A 23,564-nucleotide genomic window follows, 5' to 3' on the forward strand; every position below is an offset into this window, starting at 1 on the left:
TTTTTTTTCCATTAATTTGCACATAGTGCAGGTTAGAGCTATTGGTCGATAGTTATCGGGTAACATGTGGTCGCAGCCAGGCTTAGGTTTTGGAATTACTATAGCTTTCCTCCAAGCTACAGGAAATACTTTCTGTAACCAAATGAAATTAAATATTGCAGTGAGGAATGCTAGGCCTTCAGGAGGAAGTTCTTTCAAGAAGTCATATATAATATCGTCAGGACCTGGGCTTGTAATTCGACAGCTACTAACCTCAAGTAGACCGAGCTCGATAGCTGCAGTCGCTTAAGTGCGGCCAGTGTCCAGTATTCGGGAGATAGTAGGTTCGAACCCCACTGTCGGCAGCCCTGAAGATGGTTTTCCGTGGTTTCCCATTTTCACACCAGGCAAATGCTGGGGCTGTACCTTAATTAAGGCCACGGCCGCTTCCTTCCCACTCCCAGCCCTTCCCTGTCTCATCGTCGCCATAAGACCTATCTGTGTAGGTGCGACGTAAAGCAACTAGCAAAAACAAAAAATAATAATAATAATAATAATAATAATAATAAGCTCAAGTAGTACTTCAGTAATACTGATATTATCGTTGTAGCATTGGTCAGCACTTAGGAGGATGTGTGACTGTAAATCAGGACAATCTTCACGAGAGGATAATAATTCTTGTTCATAGTTGGAATCACTTGAAATTTTTGCAAAGTTCTCTGCTAATGCACTTGCAATATCGTGATGTGTAGTTATAACTGATCCAGTCGTTTTATTGAGGGCTATGATACGTGAGGGTTTTTTAAGCCCTCTTATTTTTCGTAGGTGTTCCCAAATTGTGTTTTGTGGGGTCTGGTGAGAAAGAGATGACACATACTTTAGCGTAGTGGCCTTTGATCACAGGGGTCCTATTGGTTAACTTCTCTGGCACAGGGGCTGGGTGTATGTGTTGTCTTCACCATCATTTCGTCCGACTCGTTGGCTGAATGGTCAGCGTACTGGACTTCGGTTCAGAGGGCCCCGGGTTCGATTCCCGGCCGGGTCGGTGATTTTAACCTTAATTGGTTAATTCCAATGGCCCGGGTGCTGGGTGTTTGTGCTGTCCCCAACATCCCTGAAACTCACCCACCACACATAACACTATCCTCCACCACAATAACACGCGGTTACCTACACATGGCTGATGCCGCCCACCCTCATCGGAGGGTCTGCCTTACAAGGGCTGCACTCGGCTAGAAATAGCCATACGAAATTATTATATACCATCATTTCATCCTCATCATAACGCGCCGAACATGTCCTCGGACACTCCTGGCATTAAAAGCCATACGCCATTTCATTTCATCGATGCCAGTGATAGAAGCGGTCAGCCAAATGACACCAAGACACCAGTCATCAAAGCATTTGCCGAGAGAATTCGGAGAAATTCGCTCCACAAGCAAAATAATAATGGGACAGGAAATGAAAGGCCCTCCGCGAACGATTTCACGCATCATTGCAGAAGACCGTAGGCTTGCAGTGCACCAGAGAAGTGCGAGACAGCGACTGACAGCAGTTTTAAGGCAAATAAGAGATACAAGGGCCAAGAGATAACTGAAGAAACAGGCCAATGACAGTCACTGCCAACTTCTCTACACAGAGGAGAACATTTTCACCGTGGAAGTAAAACTGAACCGCCAGAATAATTAAGTGTATACTCAAAGCTCTCAGCAAGTTACTTCCAAATTCCCAAAAGTAGAAAGAGGTCACTATCTAGCGTCCGTGGTGGTATGGAGGGAAATGCCATTTTACAGTGTTACATCACTGCATCTTTGCGAAAAGTGGTACACGTACCTCTAACTAGTTTCACATCCCATCGCAGTATCGAGTCCTTACGGGCAGCTTTGACGAAATCAGCAGTCTCAGTACACCTAACTGTGGAGCGTGCGCAGAGTGGCTGGAGCGTTTGAAGAGATGTGGAGAGGTATGCGGTGGACATTTAGAGTGATTTGTGCAAATTCACAGAATATCCTGATAAAGGTATTCGCATTAATAAATAGTATACAATAATGTTTAAGGTCATCACAGACCATGCTTGGAAATACACTGACTGACAGAGCAAATGCAACACCAAGAAGGAGTGGTTCGAAAGGGATGAAAGTTGGGGAAAAAACAGAGACGGCACGGACGAATAACTGATGTTTATTTCAAACCGATATGCAGGTTACACAATGCGCACGGCATCGACTCAGTAGGATGTAGGACCACCGCGAGCGGCGATGCACGCAGAAACACGTCGAGGTACAGAGTCAATAAGAGTGCGGATGGTCATTCGCCAACGCCGTGCCCCATTTATCGTTCGCTACGTGCGCAGCACAGCGGCGCATTTCACATCATGAGCATACCTCAGTGACGTCAATCTACCCTTCAATTGGCATAAAGTTCTGACCACTCCTTCTTGGTGTTGCATTTGCTCTGTCAGTCAGTGTATTATTTTCGAGATGTGTAGTAGTTACTCTATTCCTTAAGTGGAATATTGTTTTTTTTAGTTTCGAGATTCTGGGAAATAAAACTGTGGGATGCAATTGAGAGCAAAAGTAGGTAACTGAAATTAACAACTAGGATGGGAACATTTCCGTCGTAAATACAATATCAGATTTATGAATCATCCTGAGTTCGTAATTACACTTGCAAGTGGACCAAAAGTTTCGAGTCAAACAGGTATTAATTTATTTGCTGCTTAAGTATTATTACGTTTACACATTCGCCATAATATGTCGCTTGTGATGATGAAGCTTGTTGTTTAAAGGGGCCTAACGTCGAAGGTCATCGGCCCCATAATTTGTCAAATCAGCTTTTGTAATACGCATTTATTGTAACAAGATCTTGGGTTTAAAAGAAAAAATATCGTATTAGGAAAGAATTTGGGGAAAGGTTTTATTACTAACCAGGTTGTAAACTGTTTAGACAGACATTTCCAAGCAAATTACAATAAATTTGTATACAGTAAAATATACTTTCAGAACATTCAAATACTGAGGAAACTGCGCACTGAAATATTTCACTAGCAGTTTATTTAAAATTATTTGTGTTGATATAATTGATATGCTGGAGTTGAGAGTGATGAAGCTGTGTTTGCAACCCCCTTTCGTTAGAATTTAAGAAGTCGTCAAAAAGCGATATGACAGTTATGAAATCACATCAATACTGAGTAATCTCATAGCACATAATCCTTCAGTCATGAAATACGTATTATTTCATAGTTCAATGAATTTGGCAGTGGGTGATTCAGTCCACATGTAATCTTATGAAATTTTCTTCCATTACTTCAACAAGCATGGACTAGTTTTCTTGTACGTTGGAGTATTGAAATGGAACTAATTTTCTGTCTCCTTTTTAAACGATTATAGTAGTCCGTCCCAGCGGTGTGTTGGGCAATGCGTCCGCCTGTCACCCGGCTGCCCCGGGTTCGATTCCCGGCTGGCTCAGGGGTTTATAAATGTAAATGATTAATATCCCTGGCCTGGGGACCGGGCGTTTGTGTCGTCCTTAACGTTCCTTTCCTCACATTCAACACTCTACACTTCCTCCATTCTAATTACACGCAGGTTCATATCACATGGTGCAAGTAGGGGCCAAAGATCTCTGTAGGTCGACGCCTCGATGAAATAGCATTATAAAAAAGATTTTAGTAAATAGTTCCAGTACACAAATGAAATATGTAATTCAACACTTCTCACTGCTTTGCACTGATATCTTTTCATTACTTGCCATTCAAAAAGGATCTACACTCCTGATTTACTTATTACGTTTAAAGTTTCGACTAAGGTTATTGTTATCAACAGAATTTCAGTTATATTTTCCTTGTTGGATGAACTCTTCTCTGATATGTTGAAAACGGCGTATTCTTAAAAATGAGATTAATGATCTGTTACCTTGAGAAGGGAGTCAAAAGAAAAAGAGAGACATGAAGTGTTATAACGGATGAAGATACGGTAAGGTAAAAGTTATTCCCTTCTTTGTTTCAAGTGCAGTAAACTCAGGGGTGTTTATTTATTAATAGTTATTCCCTTCTTTGTTTCAGGTGAGCAAACTCAGGAGTGATTATTTATAAGTTCAATACATGAAATTGCTTACATTTAACCGTGTATGATATGTTTTATTAGATGAAATATCATTACCAAATAACTAAGATTTAGAATTGCTTCTACTAAAATAGAGTTACTTCTAATCCCATTATGTTCTTTTACATTATCTGCAGTAAATTACTAAAATGTTAAATGAAATTGATTAAAATATTTGTTGGAAGTCAATATTCTTAATTTTGAAATTTTCTTTGCTTGTTTCGTCAAACGTTTCATTTTCAACATTCTTCTTCATCAGGGTAAGTGTCGATGAAATTGACTATTATGTGAATAATTATTTTTCATTGATAAATGAGTAGTCTAGCTGCAACTCTCACGTCCATTGCCGGTACGCTTTGACGTACTATGTACATTCTACATCATTTAGAGGAAAGAAACTGAAAAGAAAATCTGTTTGTTCCTTGCTCATTTAATGGTTGAAATTCATGATTCTGGCGGTCTGGACATGTCGGAGGAAGATGCCTGTTTAATTGAATTATGGGAACTGATAAAACTAAACATTATCTACAAGACAGTTGTGTTGCTTGAGGGAAATACGAATGTATTTTTGAGAAAAAATTACTTCATTTAACAATTTTTGTTTTCTATCTGTTCCTCTCTTAAAATTGCGGTCTACTATTTCTTAAGTGTATTATACTTTAAACTTAAATATTATTTCTCTTTGCTAATGTTAGGATCAAGTTTAAGTTTAAATGTTATTTTTAAAAATTACTCCATATATACCCCCTTGGTCACCAATTCACATACTGCCGCAAAACTTTTTTAAATTCTGCAAACTACTGCAAAAGTCCTTATGCCTAAATGTTCCTAGTTTCTGTGTTCACATGAGCTATACCACGATTTTTTTTTGCTTTTAAGATCGAAACGTAGTACTTTTATACTATAGTTTACATGGTAGCAGCTAAGATGTACATTTCATAGAAGCAATATTATAGTTCTTCGCGGTTCCCAAAAATTTTCAAATGACGTTTTTTTCAACTGGACTACTAAAATACGGCATGGGTACTCTAGATTTAAAATTTACAAGACGGTTCACAATAAGCGGTGAGAAAAAATTATGGAAACCATAAGGGAGATTAATAAGGAAGCATATTCCGATATCAGTAGAACTTAAACAAGAACAGGAATTATCAAGAACTATAGATGCAAACGGCATTAGTCATAAATTAGACAAGAGGGACTTAGAAGAGATGTCTGAACTACAGGAAAGTATACAGTTACTCGTTGCAGAAAATAAGTTAGACGAAACAGATAGGATCATAGTAGGAAGAAAACAACTGCTCAGAATAGACCTAGAAGTGCAAAACTATGGTTTGACACAGAGTACTACCAGAAAAGAATGGGTACTCTAGGCAGTTCAAGAAGGCTTCAAACATCAAAATGAGAGGGAAATCTTGAAGGAGTATCAACGCCAAAGGCAGGACTAATAAATAGGAAGAAAACGGAATTCATCCAAAAATAACCTATTAGACAAGCACAAGCTGTGGAAGAGGATCATTTTCAAGTCTTAAGAACAAGGCAGCCAAGTTTCGCAATGTCCATGCCCATGGAAAGATGGTAAAATCATTTTAGTAAAATTTTATCACAAGAAAACGAGACCAGATTTTACAGAAGAAACGTATTTGAATGAAACATGTCCATACTTTACCAAGGATGATGCGGATAATGTCATGAGATCATTAAAGAGAGGGAAAGCACCAGAACCAGATGGACTCTGCAATGAACATCTACAAGTGACATACACAGTAAAGGCAGAGACATGGTTTGCCCTGTTCAACAAATGTTTAGATACAGGAAATATACCAAGGGGGTGGAGCATTTCCACAATAAAAACACTATACAAAGGCAAGGGAAACACAAATAATCCTGAAGCATATCGAGGTGTAGCACTTTAAGTAGCTGCTTTCAGGAATGCTAGCCTTGAGGATAGGCCGAAAAATAGAGGAACACCTTTCAGACGAGTAATTTGGATTCAGAGTAGGTCGCTCCACATTAATGGTAGCCGAATATCTAATAACACAAATACAAGCAGAAATAATTAAAGAACGGGCAAATCTGTATGTGATCTTTATAGATTTCTCAAAGGCTTTTGACATGGTTAACCGCAGGAAGCTTGTAGAAAACTAAGAACATTCTACGAAGTCCCATGGACAATAAAACTCACATGAAACATCCTGTCGGACATTTTTGTGAGAATCAGCGACAGTATTGGACAGTCTGAATGGTTAAATCAGACTTGTGGAGTATTGCAGGGTGATCCACTTAGCCCATTGCTCTTCAGTGTTCTTAATCACGCTGTAGTAGCTGCAGTTAATAAGAAATCACGAGCTATATCGTCATACATATATGCAGGCGATAGGGCACTGGTGTCAAGCAACAGGGAAAATTTTCAATGAGGAATGGTCTCCTTAGTTGAATGGATAGAGATGAACGAACTACAGATGAATGAAGAAAAACGGAGCAAGAAATTTTCAAGAAATCAGGAAGAAGCCTCGAAAAGGTTTACCGCTAAAAAAAGAAGAACTTGTACAGATATTTAGGAATTTAAACACATGTGACTGCAACATTTTTCTCAGTACACCACAGGGAAAGACTGATCGTGCCAGTTAAACCTATGAACGAAATTAAAAATCTACAGCTTCTCTCCCTGGAAACTGCCTTGAAGTTGTTCGATACCAAAATGCTACCCACGTTAACATACGGAATAGAGATCATCTGGGATCTGGGAACACCTGACTGTAAAACATCTGGAAGATATCGAGGCTCTAAAAGTCAGATTCTTGAAAAGAACTATGGGCTTATCAAAATACACATATGAGACTAGTTCATGTTATGGCACATTTCTGTTGGAAGAGCTAACCTTAAGCCACTTGTTACCAAAGACACCTGCAGTGAAGAGTGCTCTGCGGAACAGACGGGAGAAGGGAGATCAAATATGGGAAGACTTCTATACAACAGAAGCAGTGATGACTACCAAATGGAGACAAGCAAACGATAAATTATGGCATGTGGTGACAAGGATGGCGGTGCATGTGTTTCATACCAAATTGTGCATAAAAAAGAAGTATCACTTCCCCAGCAGTGATTATGTATGTGAACTTTGTAATAAATTCTGTGGACGCTACCATATTCTAAGTTGTAAATTACGACCAAAATGTATCTGTGAATATTCGGGTTTGTAATGCAAAATGTTTGCGCACGTAATCAAATAAAATACACCATGTAGCCTACTAATGCAGTAAAATAATTCATTACGAGTTCCTCTATGTTCTAAGTTTGTGATTACTTTGTGCTTATTAGGTATACTATAACCTCGAATAATGGAGGAAAATACCTGAAATTATAGATTAGTGACAACACGTAAATAAGATACATAAATAAGTGTCAATAGAATTGCCCTTTTGTGGGACTTCCAAGAGGAATTTCCACCATCCCGTCACTGGAGACAATAGAAAGCGTTCGCTGGTTCATAAGATGCGGCGCCTCTTTCCAAGTCAGCTCGAAAATGACATAACCTGCGACGGAGATCAGTAACACAACGAACACGACAAGCAGGATGGTGTTCATACACACGCTCGGCTGTATGACGTAGAGGATCAGGTTGCCTGCGAATCTCCAGAACACAAAGGTGCTAAACGCTGCCTCTTCTTTCCCCACGAACAGAATGCCTTGCAAAACTGAAATGCAATACAAAAATACAAAAAAATGTTTCAGTTACTTGCAATGACATTGTTTTACATCTTTAATATAAAAATTTAATAGAACTCAGTTTTATATTTTAATAATAATAATAATAATAATAATAATAATAATAATAATAATAATAATAATAATACTCTTGATTTTACGTATCATTAACTACTTTTACGGGTTTTCAGAGACTCCAGTGCCACGACTTTATCCCGCATGAGTTCTTTAGCGTGCCAGTAAATCTACCGACATGAGGTGGATGTGTTTGGGCACCTTCAAATAACACCGGACTGAACCAGGATCGAACCTACCAAACTGGGCTCAGAAGGCCAGTGCTCTGCTCTACTGTCTGAGCTACTTACCCCGGTTATTATTATTATTATTATTATTATTATTATTATTATTATTATTATTATTATTATTATTATTATTATTATTATTATTATTATTATTATTATCATTTAAGTCCATCTAAATAAGAGCCAGATGCTAAACAACCAGGGAAAGTACAGTATATATACCCCAAGATATTTACAGCTTAATAAGATCCTAATCCTGCATAAATAACTGCTGCTATCGAAGTGGCCTAGAGTTTCCAAAATGTCACATTGTGAGCGTGACAACATCCTCAACTGTTTTGACTATATTTCTTTTAAGGTGTCCGCTTCCTCTCACATCAGACAGCTCCTCAATTGTTGTCACGAGTCTGAGTGAACCCGTTCCAGCCCTCAGTCCACGATATAGTTTTTGAACGTGCCGGGAATTGAACCCAGATTCCACCAGTAATCGACACCCTAATCGTAGAGCACAGGGATGGTTCTTTAGATAGATTGTGAAATTTAATTGAAATCTTTCAGTGTAATTAGTGCGGTTCTGAATTACTATTTAGGAAGTGGAGCAAGACCTCCGTGAAATGCAAGCTGTTCGGCAGCCTGCCTCTTATCATACGGCATAAACCCAAAAGACTCATGTTTGGCATTCCCAACCTCCCATAGACTACAGAAGCACCGAGGTGCCTAGAATTTTGTCCTGTTGGAGTTTCTTACGCACCGGTATACAGGTGAATTTGAACACCTTCCAATAACATCGGAGTGTGCCAGACTCAAACTCGCCAACCTCTACTGTCTGAGCCAGTTAGACCAGCGTTTGGTATTCCAAGCCGTCTACACAAATAAAATGAGAGCTGTGTCTGTACTTTGGACACAATTGAAAAATTCATATCTGTGCATAGGCAATACAAAAAATGCCATTCCAAAATTTCCGTGAAGACTGTCTGTCTGTCTGTCTGTCTGTCTGTCTGTCTGTCTGTCTGTCTGTCTGTCTGTCTGTCTGTCTGTCTGTCTGTCTGTCTGTCTGTCTGTCTGTCTGAATACTTTGATCTAACAAATCCCCAGTGTAAGAGACCTGTTATAATCTTAACCCACACTTATTACTGTATATTGTTATAATATTTTTCCACAATAGGTTCAGAAGGATTAACATTAGGGTGAAAGTCAAGAATGATTAGATTAACTCACCTGATATAACGACGACAGATGTCTGAGGAATAGCCCAGATGGCGGATATAATGAAGAACACCACGGTCTTGTGTCCTATAGGATCCCAGAACTTTAAAACTGCAATCACTGTCAGGAAGAGACAGAAGGACCCCACTAAGGTAGTTATACGTCCCAAGAGACGGACAGCACAACAGCCAACTAGCAGGCAGAAAATTAGCAGAAAGACCCCGTAACATAACATAAGATCACGCAGATGAGGAGCTCCATGAACACAGGAAAAATATCCCTGTAAGAAGAAAATTAATGGGTTGAGTACATGATGGAGAGATAATCAGACTGTAGTATTTCAGGGAGGAAATGTACGAAAATAAAACATCAATATTTTTCAGAATACATCCTTCTTCCAGTTCCTCCTGAATTAATCCTCCAAATTTAACAAATGGTTATAACATATACCTTTTCCCATCAGCCCGTTAGGGAATTCTAAACAGGTCTCAGCAATCAGCTAGAAACTGTGTAACGAAGGATCAATAGAAGAATCAAAGTCCGTCGAATTCTTCCGTCCATGAGCCGGCAATGGCGAACAGACTTTAGAATAGCGTCGGTAAAGTTAACTACAAGCGATTTGCAGCATATCATATCTAAAATATAGTATGCATTATTCTTCTTTGCAACTATTTTAACGTCTCACTGATAGTTACAGGTTTTTGGGTGAGGGTAGTAAAGGAAATGTCTTAAATGTGGGAAGCAGCAGTTGTGGTATTTATTTACATAAAGTTTAATGGGGAACAACTGAAGGCCATATCTTAGATGAAAATTTCCACTGTGTGTAGATTTATGTAGTTTTCCTTCCAGGTTGAAACGTGTTTTTGTTTTCTGTACATTACGTAGAGTTTGCCGACGGTTCGAATACTTCGAATAGAATGGGGGTATTTCAGTCGCTTTGGCAAGGAACACTGCAATGTATTCGAAACGTCGGCAAACTGTGCGGCATGTACAGAAAACAACAACACGGTTCAATAACATAAGTTCATACTTACTGTAAGTCTGCGGACATTTTATTTTAAACAAAACATCTCCCAAATGCAACCTTACACTCTCGATATTTCAATTGTAATACTACTTGTTTTCCATTTGAACTTGTCTAACAAGGGAACATCGGCAATGGGTAAGTTGCCGATCGCGATGAAACTTGGAAAACACATTGAGGTACACGTAAAAATGATGTCGGCATTAATTTTGGGTGCCAACATTCATTAGAGCGTTAATTGAGGGGGCTAAACTTTGCTACTTTTCAAATTCCGCGCGATCAGCGATGAATACCTGCTGGCCAATGCTAAGCCGGCACACTGCGTGCCTGGAGACACGCCTCTGCACCTCCTCCCCTCCCCATTCCAACTGGTTCGCCGCCGCACGTTTCCGTTCTCCACGCGCTTGCGGGACTGGCTCTGTACTTTGCTTCTTTTCGTACTATAATTATTTAAATTCTTTAAATAACGTTCCGTTTCACACATAATTATAATAAATAACCTAGACTAATATACCCATATTTTATTCAAATATTATATTTTCATTCCTGCTAATTCCGGTGAGTTGTCACATTCGTGGGTACAACTCCGAGTTAAGTACCACCGAGTGTGGTCAAACGTGGGATGGGGTACAGCGTCCTTTCTACGCTTAAATTATTATTTACTTCTAAAATGCATTAAAGCTGTCGGTAGTGTCCTTTAGAGTGGACATACGTATGGAATTAATTAAATTAAATCACCCACCACTAAATAAATCTCCCACCTTTAAACAACATTAAATGCCTTTTTATGTAAAGAAATTACGTGCACGGGTAGAGGATATCAATGAATGTAATGAGATTCGGTACCTCGGGACGTCAAAACCTGGTTATAGGTCCAGATCTTCTTTTTATATCCCCTTTCCCCCTCCCACCCATTTCGTATACGCTATCAGTTGTGTCATAACGAAACGACATCGCGGACGACAACAACAACAACAATTATAAACTCCGAGTTTGAAACTACTGGTATTTTCCGTATTGCGTACTGTGGTATAAGGAATCGGCCTATAGGTAGAATGTTTTTATTTTTGCTTGTACTGAACGATTTATTTATGTTGTGCAGTGACAGGCACAACACATTTCAATTGCAGCAACGGTTGTCGAATATAAATAAATTTAATGCATAGGCAACTTTGATATGAGTATGACATGGAATGTAGTAAAGTTTGACGTAATAAGAACAGCCTTGAAAAATAAAAAAGATGTGCATTTATATATGCAGTAGATATACAGTAATCACAGGCGGACCAGTAGTCTTACTTTTCCGGTACTTTTGCGTTATAGCTGACGAAGGTCTATGTATCACACTGCGGTCTTCTGGGTATAATGGCAGTTACATGCGCAAAAAATGAAATGGCTGTTGTACGAACTGGTACAACAACAAACAATTACAAGGCAACACAATAAATGACTCCGTATACATTGCATTGGGCAAACTCCCCGTCATTAACTGATAGTAAACGAAAACAATCTTTGGTCTATTCGAAACATTAAAAAATGAAAAGAAATCCGAAACAAAACACAATTAAGAATCGGCACCATACATTTCTTGCTAATTGCTTTACGTCGCACCGACACAGATAGGTCTTATGGCGACGATGGGATAGGATAGGCCTAGGAGTTGGAAGGAAGCGGTCGTGGCCTTAATTAAGGTACAACCCCAGCATTTGCCTGGTGTGAAAATGGGAAACTACGGAAAACCATCTTCAGGGCTGCCGACAGTGGGATTCGAACCCACTATCTCCCGGTTGCAAGCTCACAGCCGGTACCTCTAACCGCACGGCCAACTCGCCCGGTGCAAACGTTTTCATAAACATTTCAGAAAACGTAAACTAATACAATGTGGAAATTACAAAGGAGAGATATGAGGAAGGCTACGCAAAGTGTAGCACGGGTTATCTTCGACAGCTAGGAAGACGGGCCGGCGCGGGGAGAAGGGAAACGTGCGGTGGCGAACCAGAAGGAGGGGTGGAGGTGTGTAGGGGAGGAGGTACAGAATCATGTCTCCAGACACGCAGTGTGCCGACTTAGCCTCATTGGCCAGCAGGTATTCATCGCTGATCGCGCGGAATTTGAAATTTCGCAAATTTTAGGCCCTTTAGTTAACGCCCTAATGAATGTTGGCACCCAAAATTGATGCCAACATCCTTTTTTACGTGTACCTCAATGTGTTTTCCAAGTTTCATCGCGATCGGCGACTTAACCACTGCCGATGTTCTCTTGTAAGACATAGTCCCCTAAATCTTACTACATACGATTTGCTTGGTCCGTTCTTACAACTTCCATTGTGGCACAAAAGTGATGAACAAAGAGGAGAAGCGAGAAGGCTGTTATGCTTCATCGAGTATTTATCGAGTATTTATCTAGTATTCATCGAGTATTCATCGAGTATTTATCGAGTATTTATCGAGTATTTATCGAGTATTCATCGAGTATTTATGCCTGTTTACTGCTTCCGGCATCAGGACTGCAGTGTAATGAATGCTAAACCACTGTCTGAAACTCCTCGCCCACGTTTCTTTTCTACTTTGCTTTCTCTGACCAAATGTATCACTGTATTTGTGACCGCAGAAGGGTACTTTCCTGCATTTTGTTACCTAGCACAATGGAGTACCATCTCATTGGTAAAACCGTCTACCCACAGGATCTTCAGTATTATCATGCCAGTTCCACAGAACCGAGAATCTCTGTCCACAGTTGTCTCAGTCATGATATCAGGAGGAAGGGAAAGATGAATATAAGTGACCGATCACCACTACGGCCAAACATCTTAATGAACGTTTCATAGCAATTACTGGAAGCTACAGACGGTCGTTCTGAATTGGAGAGTGTCTCTCATCCCAGAACAAAATATAAAGAGGATTATTAACTCGCCATAAAAGAATTAACGACGCACGACGTGAAATCTACTTACAAGCAATCGTGCCAATGAATGTGGGTATGTTTTCGCCTGCAGAACAGGTTTTTTTCACATATCGCTAGTACGTAAACATCGCTTACCTCGTAGATAGATCTGCAAGATTATCTCAGTCGCCGGACGTAACCCGACTGATTTCACTTATTGGACATGGACAAAACTGTGTGCGTGGGTGCTATGAAGACATTTCCAACATTCACTTTAAGTTACCAGACATTATGACACGTCCTGTTATCTGACATTCTTGCAGTATAATAAATTCTGCTTGTGGGATCATGGTGAATTTCCGTCTGCTTCTTATTATTACGCTTCTCTAGGTGCTTTCCCCTCACAGAAGTCGCTTTTCCTTTGTTGTGTTTTTTCGTATCTGAGCTGCCGTATTGTGGTTGTCTAACTATTGTTGGAGGTTCCGTGTCTAGGATAATCACCTTTGAAAATCTAATATTTTTTTTTCATCCAGATTCTGTTCTTTGTACAATGGAACTTTTTGTTTCTTGTCCTGACAGGAACCACTACCACTTTTCCCTTCTATGATTGGTTGTACGAGGCTGTCATTCTGGCACAAAAATAGGCTGATTTCCTGTATTTTGTGAGGGTTAAGATCTCACAAGTCTTTTTGCCAGCACGAAGAAGCACCTCCGGGACGTTGTCTAACTACGGAATCTTTAACATTCTGTGATATACTGATATTTCGAATGTCTTCTGTAGGTTCATTGACGAATCCTTTAATGTCTGTCCTTTAACACCGTAAATCAGCACTTGTAAAATATAATTATATACTTCTACGGAATATCATGGATTTTCAAATCGGAAGACACTGTTTTTTGTTTTATATTCAGAAACATACTTCCTGCAATGTCAATTCTAGTTTCATTTTCTATATTCGGATCCTTTTCTTTGCACATGTTTCTGTATCAATGGAACGTTTTCGTTCCTTGTCCTGACAAGAATCCCTATCCTATGTTTATCTCCGTAGTTTGGAATCATCTTGTAGAATGCATATACACGAGATAATAATAATAATAATAATAATAATAATAATAATAATAATAATAATAATAATAATAATAAATTGTCAATAGGGACGGATAAGCCCAGAATGATTGACCAACCGGATCTTTATCTACATTATAGACAAGGAAACTTATGAGAACTGGTCCAGTGATGTGCAAAGTAATATGAAAAATTTGGGGAGCGCTCGTGAAGTTACTTGGTAACGCGACCCCGCTTAAGAAGAAATTTGTGGCGTACCGGGATTTGCAAGAAAAGCTAAAATTCGCGCTGAAAATTATGTACTGAAGAAGAAAGAATAATCACTGTGAATGTGTACGGGAATACTTGGTAGAAGTTATTTATTATTATTTGCTTTACGTCGCACTGGCACAGATAGGTCTTATGGCAACGATGGGACAGGAAAGTCGTAGGACCTGAAAGGAAGCGGCCGTGGTCTTAATTAAGGTACATCTCCCGGCATTTTTCTGGTGTGAAAATGGGAAACCACGGAACACCATCTTCAGGGTTGCCGACAGTGGGGCTCGAACCTACTCTCTCCCGATTACTGGATACTGACCGCACTTAAGCGACTGCAGCTATCGAGCTTGGCGCGTGATTAATTCATAAGTACAAACTGACCTTGATGTACAGTCTATTTTTATCTTAAAATTAACATTTGTCAGAACAGTTCTACGGTTCAAACATATTTCCTAGTCAACGCGGCATTTCAATATTTTATTCGTTTGTGGAAACTAGAATCACTACGGTATTTGTATAACGTTCCAATTTCTCACATCATCATTATTTTGCCAACGGCCGTAGCCGTGTTGAAACACCGGATCCCTTCGTGTTCTAAAACATACAGTGTGGTACATGCGAGGAAAGGTTACAGTTGCATTCCACTTCATTACCTAATAAATAAGTTACGCTCATGGACCAAATTATTTCAACATTTTTTCGGTGTTCAGATCTATCTACCGTTCACAAGTAAACGTTATATTCATATTATCGTTTTTATAAACTGGTGGCAATACTCTCGAATATAGAAAGAATGATTACTCCTACTTATGGATTTTTGACTAACGGAATGATTTAAATCAACATAGAAAAATTGTGAATGAGCACATTAGGAGGAAATTGAGTCTAACAATGAAAGTAAACAAACATGCGACTTTAATTTCAATGAATTGAAAATTAAATGGCGTATGGCTTTTAGTGCCGGGATGTGTCCGTGGACTTCGGCTCGCCAGGTGCAGGTCCTTTGATTTGACATCCGTAGGCGACCTGCGCGTCATGATGAGGATGAAATGATGATCAAGATGACTCATTCACCCAATCCCCGTGTCAGGGGAATTAACCAATTATGGTTAAAATTCCCTACCCTGCCGGGAATCGAACCACAGTGACCAAGGGCCAGCACGCTAACCATTCAGCCATGGATCCGGACTTTAATTTCAATAAAATTGTAGTGTATTAACAAGTCTGAATGAACTTCTTAACCCTCCCACAGCATACGTATTTTCATGGATAACAGTCGTCACACTGGGGTCCAGCAGAACTAGCTTATGTATGTATTTATTTCTTCTTGTTTCGTTGAGGTCTCTTGGACCACGAGGTTGCTAACTTTGGTGAGCTCTCTTCTTATCTTAGTATACCTTCATCTTTTCACTGTGAGCCGCTTTCCTTTCCTGAATCCACATCACTTCCACTTTAGGATGCAGTGTTTTATCTGTCAGTGACTGGAGGGTGTCGGATGCTCTAACCAGCATTCTAAATTTATCCCTGTTGAATATATCTTTGGGATCAATTTCTAAAAATTCTAGGTCTTTTCGAACCAGTTTCGTCCATTTGGCATTTGTCCCTTCCCTCTAGAAAGAGTGTTGAAGATTCTTCAGATCAGTCTCCCGTTGCCCGTTCTATGTGACCGTAGGCGATAAAATTCCTTTTTGCCATGGCTGATGTCATGCTCTCTGAATGCTGGTAAATTTCGTTGTTATGCCTGATTCTGTATTCACTTCCCTCTTTAATGGGATCCAAGATTTTTCTCAGAATACTTCGTTCTTTCAGTTCCAAATTCCTGAGCTGTATCTTTTTGACCATGTTCGAGCATTCTGAGGCATACGGTAGCGAAAGTCTAACTACGGTTTCATAGTGTCGATGTTTGAGGTGAAGGGAAAGGGATTTAGACTTGTAAACGTTCTTACAGAGATGGAAACCTCTCTTCAGTTTGGTACACCTGGCTTGCATGGCTAGATCTGAGCCCTTATTAAGTGATCATGTTATTGCTGTATTATCATTTATGAGAGAGTACAATTAACTTAATAAAATGAATAAGTCCTGGAAACTTGGAGTGACCAGGGCATATGTTTCAAAATCCGACAGGAAGTTTAGCGCCGGTGGTCTATTTTCCGCAAGCTAAATTAAGGAAGAGAAGTTGCCATCTGCCGCGCGTACGACTTTCACGTGCAAAACAAGGGAATGGCGGAAGACAATGGCAGAGATCAACGGACTTCATTTCGAAAGCCCGACAGGAGGCCAGAAATCATATGAAATAATTTTAAGTTAAGCGTAGGTGACGCGATGACCTGAACAAATGAAAAGGAAGCATCGTTTCAACATTGGCAATACATTGATTAAAACGAGAGATGTATGCTGAACGAGCATAGGACAACATCTTTGGTGACGAAATAATAAAAGTGACCAGCGAGTTGTTTAGCGGTTAATTCGGCGAGAGTCTTCGAAGAAGTCAATTCGCGAGAAGTGTCAACTTATCGCGTTGAAGTACCGTGAATGAACGGAATGTTGTAGTCAAGTTCCGAACCAGCAGAGGCAGGAAGACGTCAGGAACGTGATTTCTATGCCAGGATGGAGATTCACGGACCACACCTGTTCCAGTTGCCCGAGTGCAACGTGTAAGATATTTCAGTAACATTCAGATGTTCAAACACGTCTTCACTGAGGCATATGCTCAGACTTCACTTTTCGTCATTGGAAGCGAACTAAGTATATTTTGTAGCCATGGGGGTCTGTAAGAACAATGTCGATATAACAACTTGATCATTACGCGCTAATGTTCCTGAGTGGAAGTGAACTTGATAAATTTGACACTTTAGCGCCTGTAAAATTTAGGTGAAAAAACAATGCGATATGAACATTTACATGTATAGTTGCCTGCCTATGTCAAGTTTATACTTGAGTGGAGTAAAGCAGATGCTCCTAGGACACAAACGCCTGATAGACAGCACAGTTTCTAATCCAGCATTGTGTACTGTTTCCATAGGTAGAGTTGTGACATAATAAGGGTGAAATGCGGAATGAGAGGGAAAATTGACATAGTTACGGTGTCAGATTATCAGTGAGTTGTCACGCGGCCGAATAAGAACTGGTTTTCAAGGTCACGGGAAATAAGCCCGAGCGTTGTAAATAGTATATGGCAGGTTGCATTGACCCGTTGTAATGCCGTAATTGAACGCAATGTTGTAGTCAGGTTCCGAACCAGCAGAGGCAACAAGACGCCAGGAACGTAATTTCTACGCCAGGATGGACATCCATGAACCACACCTGTTCCATTTTGAAGGCATCTCAGTAAGAATGGCTGGCTAGAGGGGATGGGAGCCGGCTGACTAAGGCACGCGGCGGAATCGACAGAAGATGAGTATTAGATTTATAATGTCATAATGCAGTTGTGCACGTGTCTTAATGTGGCAAAGGGGATAGGTTAGAGTTTATTATTTAAGTTCAGCAGATTTAGCTGATGGTTTGGAGAACTACGTCCTATCTCAGCAAACTGTACGAAGCTGTACGAAGGCCTTGTATATTTATAACTGTAAAGTACATGCGCACCGATTGCATGAGGTCACAGCTTGCCTTTTTTGTCGTGATTTTAGAGCTGAGTGGTTAATATCAGTTTTTTTGTAAGTCAGATACTTGCTTTTAGCCATTTTTGAAACCAGTTGTCTAATAGAGTTTTCGTCCATTCACGAATGACTTTCACTGGCATGGAGATGAATAGAATAGGGGATAAACAATGCCTTTGCCTAATATCTCTTCTGATATCAAAGCTTTTTGTTAGTTCCCCTATGAATTTAACATTTGACTTTTGACTTGGTGGTTGTCAAAGTAGCTTTTACTAGATTATGGGTCTTATTATCTAGTCCCAATTCATAAAGGGTCTGAAAGAGAGATTGTCAATCTATGGAATCATAAGCTTTCTGGATGTCAACGAAAATTGCCACGAAATGTGAAGAGCTCATATCCTTCTGATAGTAGTTTTGAAGTTCAGGATCTTTTCCGCACATAATCTTTCCTGAATCCGCCTTGATACTCCAATTGAGCTTCTAATCATGATACAGGTATCTTGGAAAAGCTCTTGTAAGTCACCAAGGGAAGTGAGATTCCTCTGTAGTTGATTAGATCAGACTTGTCTCCCTTTTTGTGCAGAGAGTGGATGATAGCCGTGGTCCAGTCACTAGGTAGTTCCTCTGTTATCCAGATGTCAGATATAATCTCATTAATACCTTTAATTGAATCTTCGTCTACATATTTCCACAGCTCTGTGATTATAACATCTATACCCGCTGCCTTGTTGGACTTAAGCTCGAAAATTACTTACACTTATTCATGTATTTATTTACTTGTTTATTTTAAGGATTAATCTAACGCTTATTAATGTAATTTTGAAAGTAATTAGCTAATCGTCCTGCAGGAGAGCCAACTGAAAGAAAGGGATTAGTATTGAGATACAGATAAGGAAATCACAAATAATTACAAATATGTGTGTTTCTTGAAGGAGCTCTGTGTTAAGTTGTAATTACAATGCTAAACTAGTTCATCACGGGATATTCTGGAGGCAGTTAGTGAAAAGGAATAAGATATATCAAATTCATACTATCATGGATATATTTAACTTACAATCCAAAAGTCCATTGTAAGTGTAGGATCTGACATGCTGAGTAGCATAATCAAGGGAGCCAGGAACAACTGGAACTTGTTAACGAACTGCGCCAGACTTCCTGACACATGTTCACACTGGGTTTCTTTCTTTGTCTTATCCAAACGATTACCTTCGTTGTACCTGCAACAATGAATAGGATCATAATAATTAATTTCACTGTGATATCCTTACGAATATGAAAACATAATTGAACAGTAAATTATGCTTAACACTATTGGCTATTAACAATCACACTTAGCAATCGAATATAGTTTGCTAGTTGAATTACTCAGTTTCCCTGTAAGAGAATGGATGTATTGTTATCTACTCTTAAGGCTACAATTCAATCGGGGTTTTGTTGGGGTCAGGGCTGCACATTTTGATGCAAAATTCGTACCGCATGATAGATACGGTCGACATTATCTATTCATTAGGATTTAAAATGTTCCTGGTGGCATTTTATTCCTTTATCTATATAAATGCAGTTGTAGGGGGTGCGCTGTCTGTAATTTCGTTTGTTTTGCCAATTTTTCATATATTTATCCGTTTTAGGTCAACTGAAGACCGTATATGTGGTTTTCATTTTTCGTGTCTGTTCCACAATCAAGGCGAAACGGCTTGATATATCTCAACCAAACATAATTAGAGTATACTCATCCTGCGAAAGGTTTTGATAGATATGCATGCGATTAAAATATATCTGAATAGACAGCGGGTTTATAGGAAAACCAGAACAGTTTTCTTCCATTTCCTCTTATGCTATTAATTTTCTGTAAATTCCATGGAGTATATGTGAAACGCCCCTTCATTTAAACAACTTTCGTTACGTACATAATTTCGCTTCCTCTTCAAATGACGGAGAAATTTGCTATTTTCTTCGGGTCTCATGCTCTGCATTGAATGACCGACAGACCGACAACGAACCTACAGGTTACCATGGCAACGTCTCTGATTGCTTGTCAGCAGGGAAGTAACACATTGCCATCTTCGTCATCATACCTGTAAGATCGTAGTTGTTCCTTGGGTAGAAAGCAAGACAGACGTCAATCGGCCATCCTGCGGGATATTGGCGGAATATCGTTGGAGGTTACAATCGCCCTCGATTTTTGTTAATACACTGACTGACAGAGCAAATTCAACACCAAGAAGGAGTGGTTCGAAAGGGATGAAAGTTGGGGAAGAAACAGAGACGGCACGGACGAATAATTGATGTTTATTTCAAACCGATATGCAGGTTACACAATGCGCACGGCATCGACTCAGTAGGATGTAGGACCACCGCGAGCGGCGATGCACGCAGAAACACGTCGAGGTACAGAGTCAATAAGAGTGCGGATGGTGTCCTGAGGGATGTTTCTCCATTCTCTGTCAACCATTTGCCACAGTTGGTCGTCCGTACGAGGCTGGGGCAGAGTTTGCAAACGGCGTCCAATGAGATCCCACACGTGTTCGATTGGTGAGAGATCCGGAGAGTACGCTGGCCACGGAAGCATCTGTACACCTCGTAGAGCCTGTTGGGAGATGCGAGCAGTGTGTGGGCGGGCATTATCCTGCTGAAACAGAGCATTGGGCAGCCCCTGAAGGTACGGGAGTGCCACCGGCCGCAGCACATGCTGCACGTAGCGGTGGGCATTTAACGTGCCTTGAATACGCACTAGAGGTGACGTGGAATCATACGCAATAGCGCCCCAAACCATGATGCCGCGTTGTCTAGCGGTAGGGCGCTCCACAGTTACTGCTGGATTTGACCTTTCTCCACGCCGACGCCACACTCGTCTGCGGTGACTATCACTGACAGAACAGAAGCGTGACTCATCGGAGAACACGACGTTCCGCCATTCCCTCATCCAAGTCGCTCTAGCCCGGCACCATGCCAGGCGTGCACGTCTATGCTGTGGAGTCAATGGTAGTCTTCTGAGCGGACGCCGGGAGTGCAGGCCTCCTTCAACCAATCGACGGGAAATTGTTCTGGTCGATATTGGAACAGCCAGGGTGTCTTGCACATGCTGAAGAATGGCGGTTGACGTGGCGTGCGGGGCAGCCACCGCTTGGCGGCGGATGCGCCGATCCTCGCGTGCTGACGTCACTCGGGCTGCGCCTGGACCCCTCGCACGTGCCACATGTCCCTGCGCCAACCATCTTCGCCACAGGCGCTGCACCGTGGACACATCCCTATGTGTATCGGCTGCGATTTGACGAAGCGACCAACCTGCCCTTCTCAGCCCGATCACCATACCCCTCGTAAAGTCGTCTGTCTGCTGGAAATGCCTCCGTTGACGGCGACCTGGCATTCTTAGCTATACACGTGTCCTGTGGCACACGACAACACGTTCTACAATGACTGTCGGCTGAGAAATCACGGTACGAAGTGGGCCATTCGCCAACGCCGTGTCCCATTTATCGTTCGCTACGTGCGCAGCACAGCGGCGCATTTCACATCATGAGCATACCTCAGTGACGTCAGTCTACCCTGCAATTGGCATAAAGTTCTGACCACTCCTTCTTGGTGTTGCATTTGCTCTGTCAGTCAGTGTATTTGAACAGTACTGCGACCTGTAACCTATTATTTCCCATCTAAAGGTGCTTTCAGGTATTTGCTAAAACTTTTACTGTATTTCTATTTTACTTATGTTTTCCACTTTAATTTCCCGCCTCTGCCTTTCCTCGTTAGGCTTAAGTAATAAGTCATCTTCTTATCTGTTTACCTAAGAATCCCTGCACCTAAATCTCTCCCCTGTTACCGGCTACTTATATCCGTAACTCATACCATCACGATTAATTGAGGGGCATTTCATTTTCAAATACATCCAGTTGGTATTTACATATTTGTCCTATATGGTTGTCCTCAGTTATAAGCCTACTTTGTATTAATTTCAACTTCCATATATGTATTACTTTCTTCCTTAACTACTCAGTATGTATGAGAGTACTAATCCCAAAACCTGGACACTCCTTTCTTTTTTAGGAAAAGTTCCAAGCTGTTCACGTGTATAACTTTCGGCTCCGGAAAATATCGAATTATGGATGCAATTTTAATGACGGTTCAGACCTTCTTTCGAGATAAATTGGTGGCTAAACGGTAAATCGTATAATAAAACAAGTAGCCCAATCGTCGTTAAATTTGGTTGAGATCTACAACTTTGGTACTATGGCTTTCTGTCCTATCTCTATCCTTTTGTTTACCCGTTTCATGTTAATTTTAAAATCATACACGTAAATGTTATCGTTTGACACACATATAGGAAAGTTTAGGAAATGTACCCCTGCTCCGCTATGGTATTCTACACCGTATACGAATATCAAAGTAAATTATTGTATATGCAGTGAATAGGATTATTTTTAAATTGCATGTCTCTTAGCGTTATCCGAGGAATTGCTTGGGTGGGTCCCCATGCGTTGTTTCCAATATAAAGTGTGAGTTGCGAAGTTTTGACCATAATGGCAAGCTCACTTACCTAATGCCATTCACAATCCAGTTGAGAAGTTTACATTATGTTGGGAGGCCCCATTGTCTACTGCGCTGTCACAAACGTTTTGGGGAGTTTTTGTTACAATGACCATCCCCCCGTCCTACTTCCAGGCAAATTACAGTTGGGGACCTTTTATTATAATGACAGGAAACTTCCCTACTGCCAGTCAAAATTAAGTTGCGCTGTTATCATAATGACAAGCCACTTTTGCTTCTGCCAGTCAGCTTACTGCCAGTCACACCGAGTTGGTGAGTTCCCATTAAAATAGCAGGCCACTATGCCTAATGCCTGTCACATTTTAGACTGATACATTTGTTTATAATGGCGTTCACCCTTTCATACAGCCAAACTATATCGGGTAGGTGTGCTATGAACAAAACTGCATGCTCCCTTGCCTTCTGCAAGTCAAATCGAGAAGGGAATTATTCATTTCAATAGTAGGGCATCCTTGCTAAGGCTAGTTACAAAGAGTTGGAGAAGGATCCTGTTAATGCAGGGGGATTAATCCTATCTAAAATATATACATGAGAAAAAAGTCTTAGAAATGGATTTCCATCAAGGATGGTCAGTTTCCAGTCAAGTGAGTGTTGTATATATTGTGGGAGAGTAAAATCACAATTTCGGTTCCCTATAAAACTCCAGTCCATTCCGGGAACTTTACAAGGTATGGACATTAAAACATACCTTTGGATAGGTGGATGCTAAGTATAAAGTTCGGTTGAAATATCTCCTGTAGTATGATTATCTATATAAATAAAGTTCCATGAGGTCCGTTGTCTGTAATTTCGTTTGTTTCGCCAATTGTTCAGATATTTATCCGTTTTAGGTCAATTCAAAACCGTATATCGTCGTTGCCGGGGCAAAACCTCCTATGTAATAATATTTTTGGA

The 23,564-nt window shown here is 40.4% G+C and overlaps 1 protein-coding gene across 1 annotated transcript in view; it reads right to left on the reverse strand.

The window, feature by feature from the left end:
- Positions 1 to 5,530: 5,530 nt before the first annotated feature.
- LOC136858090 (UNC93-like protein) overlaps positions 5,531 to 23,564 on the reverse strand; it is an 85,114-nt gene continuing 67,080 nt past the window's right edge. Inside the window, exons 4-6 of the mRNA XM_067137362.2 lie at positions 19,183 to 19,345; positions 9,311 to 9,578; positions 5,531 to 7,780 (exon numbers count right to left, since the gene is read on the reverse strand). Coding sequence (XP_066993463.2) covers positions 7,488 to 7,780; positions 9,311 to 9,578; positions 19,183 to 19,345 — 724 coding nt within the window. The 3' untranslated portion in view covers positions 5,531 to 7,487. The remainder of the gene's footprint in view (positions 7,781 to 9,310; positions 9,579 to 19,182; positions 19,346 to 23,564) is intronic.

This window comes from Anabrus simplex, chromosome 1 (genome assembly GCF_040414725.1).
Source record: "Anabrus simplex isolate iqAnaSimp1 chromosome 1, ASM4041472v1, whole genome shotgun sequence".
Classification (NCBI taxonomy): Eukaryota; Metazoa; Arthropoda; class Insecta; order Orthoptera; family Tettigoniidae; genus Anabrus; species Anabrus simplex.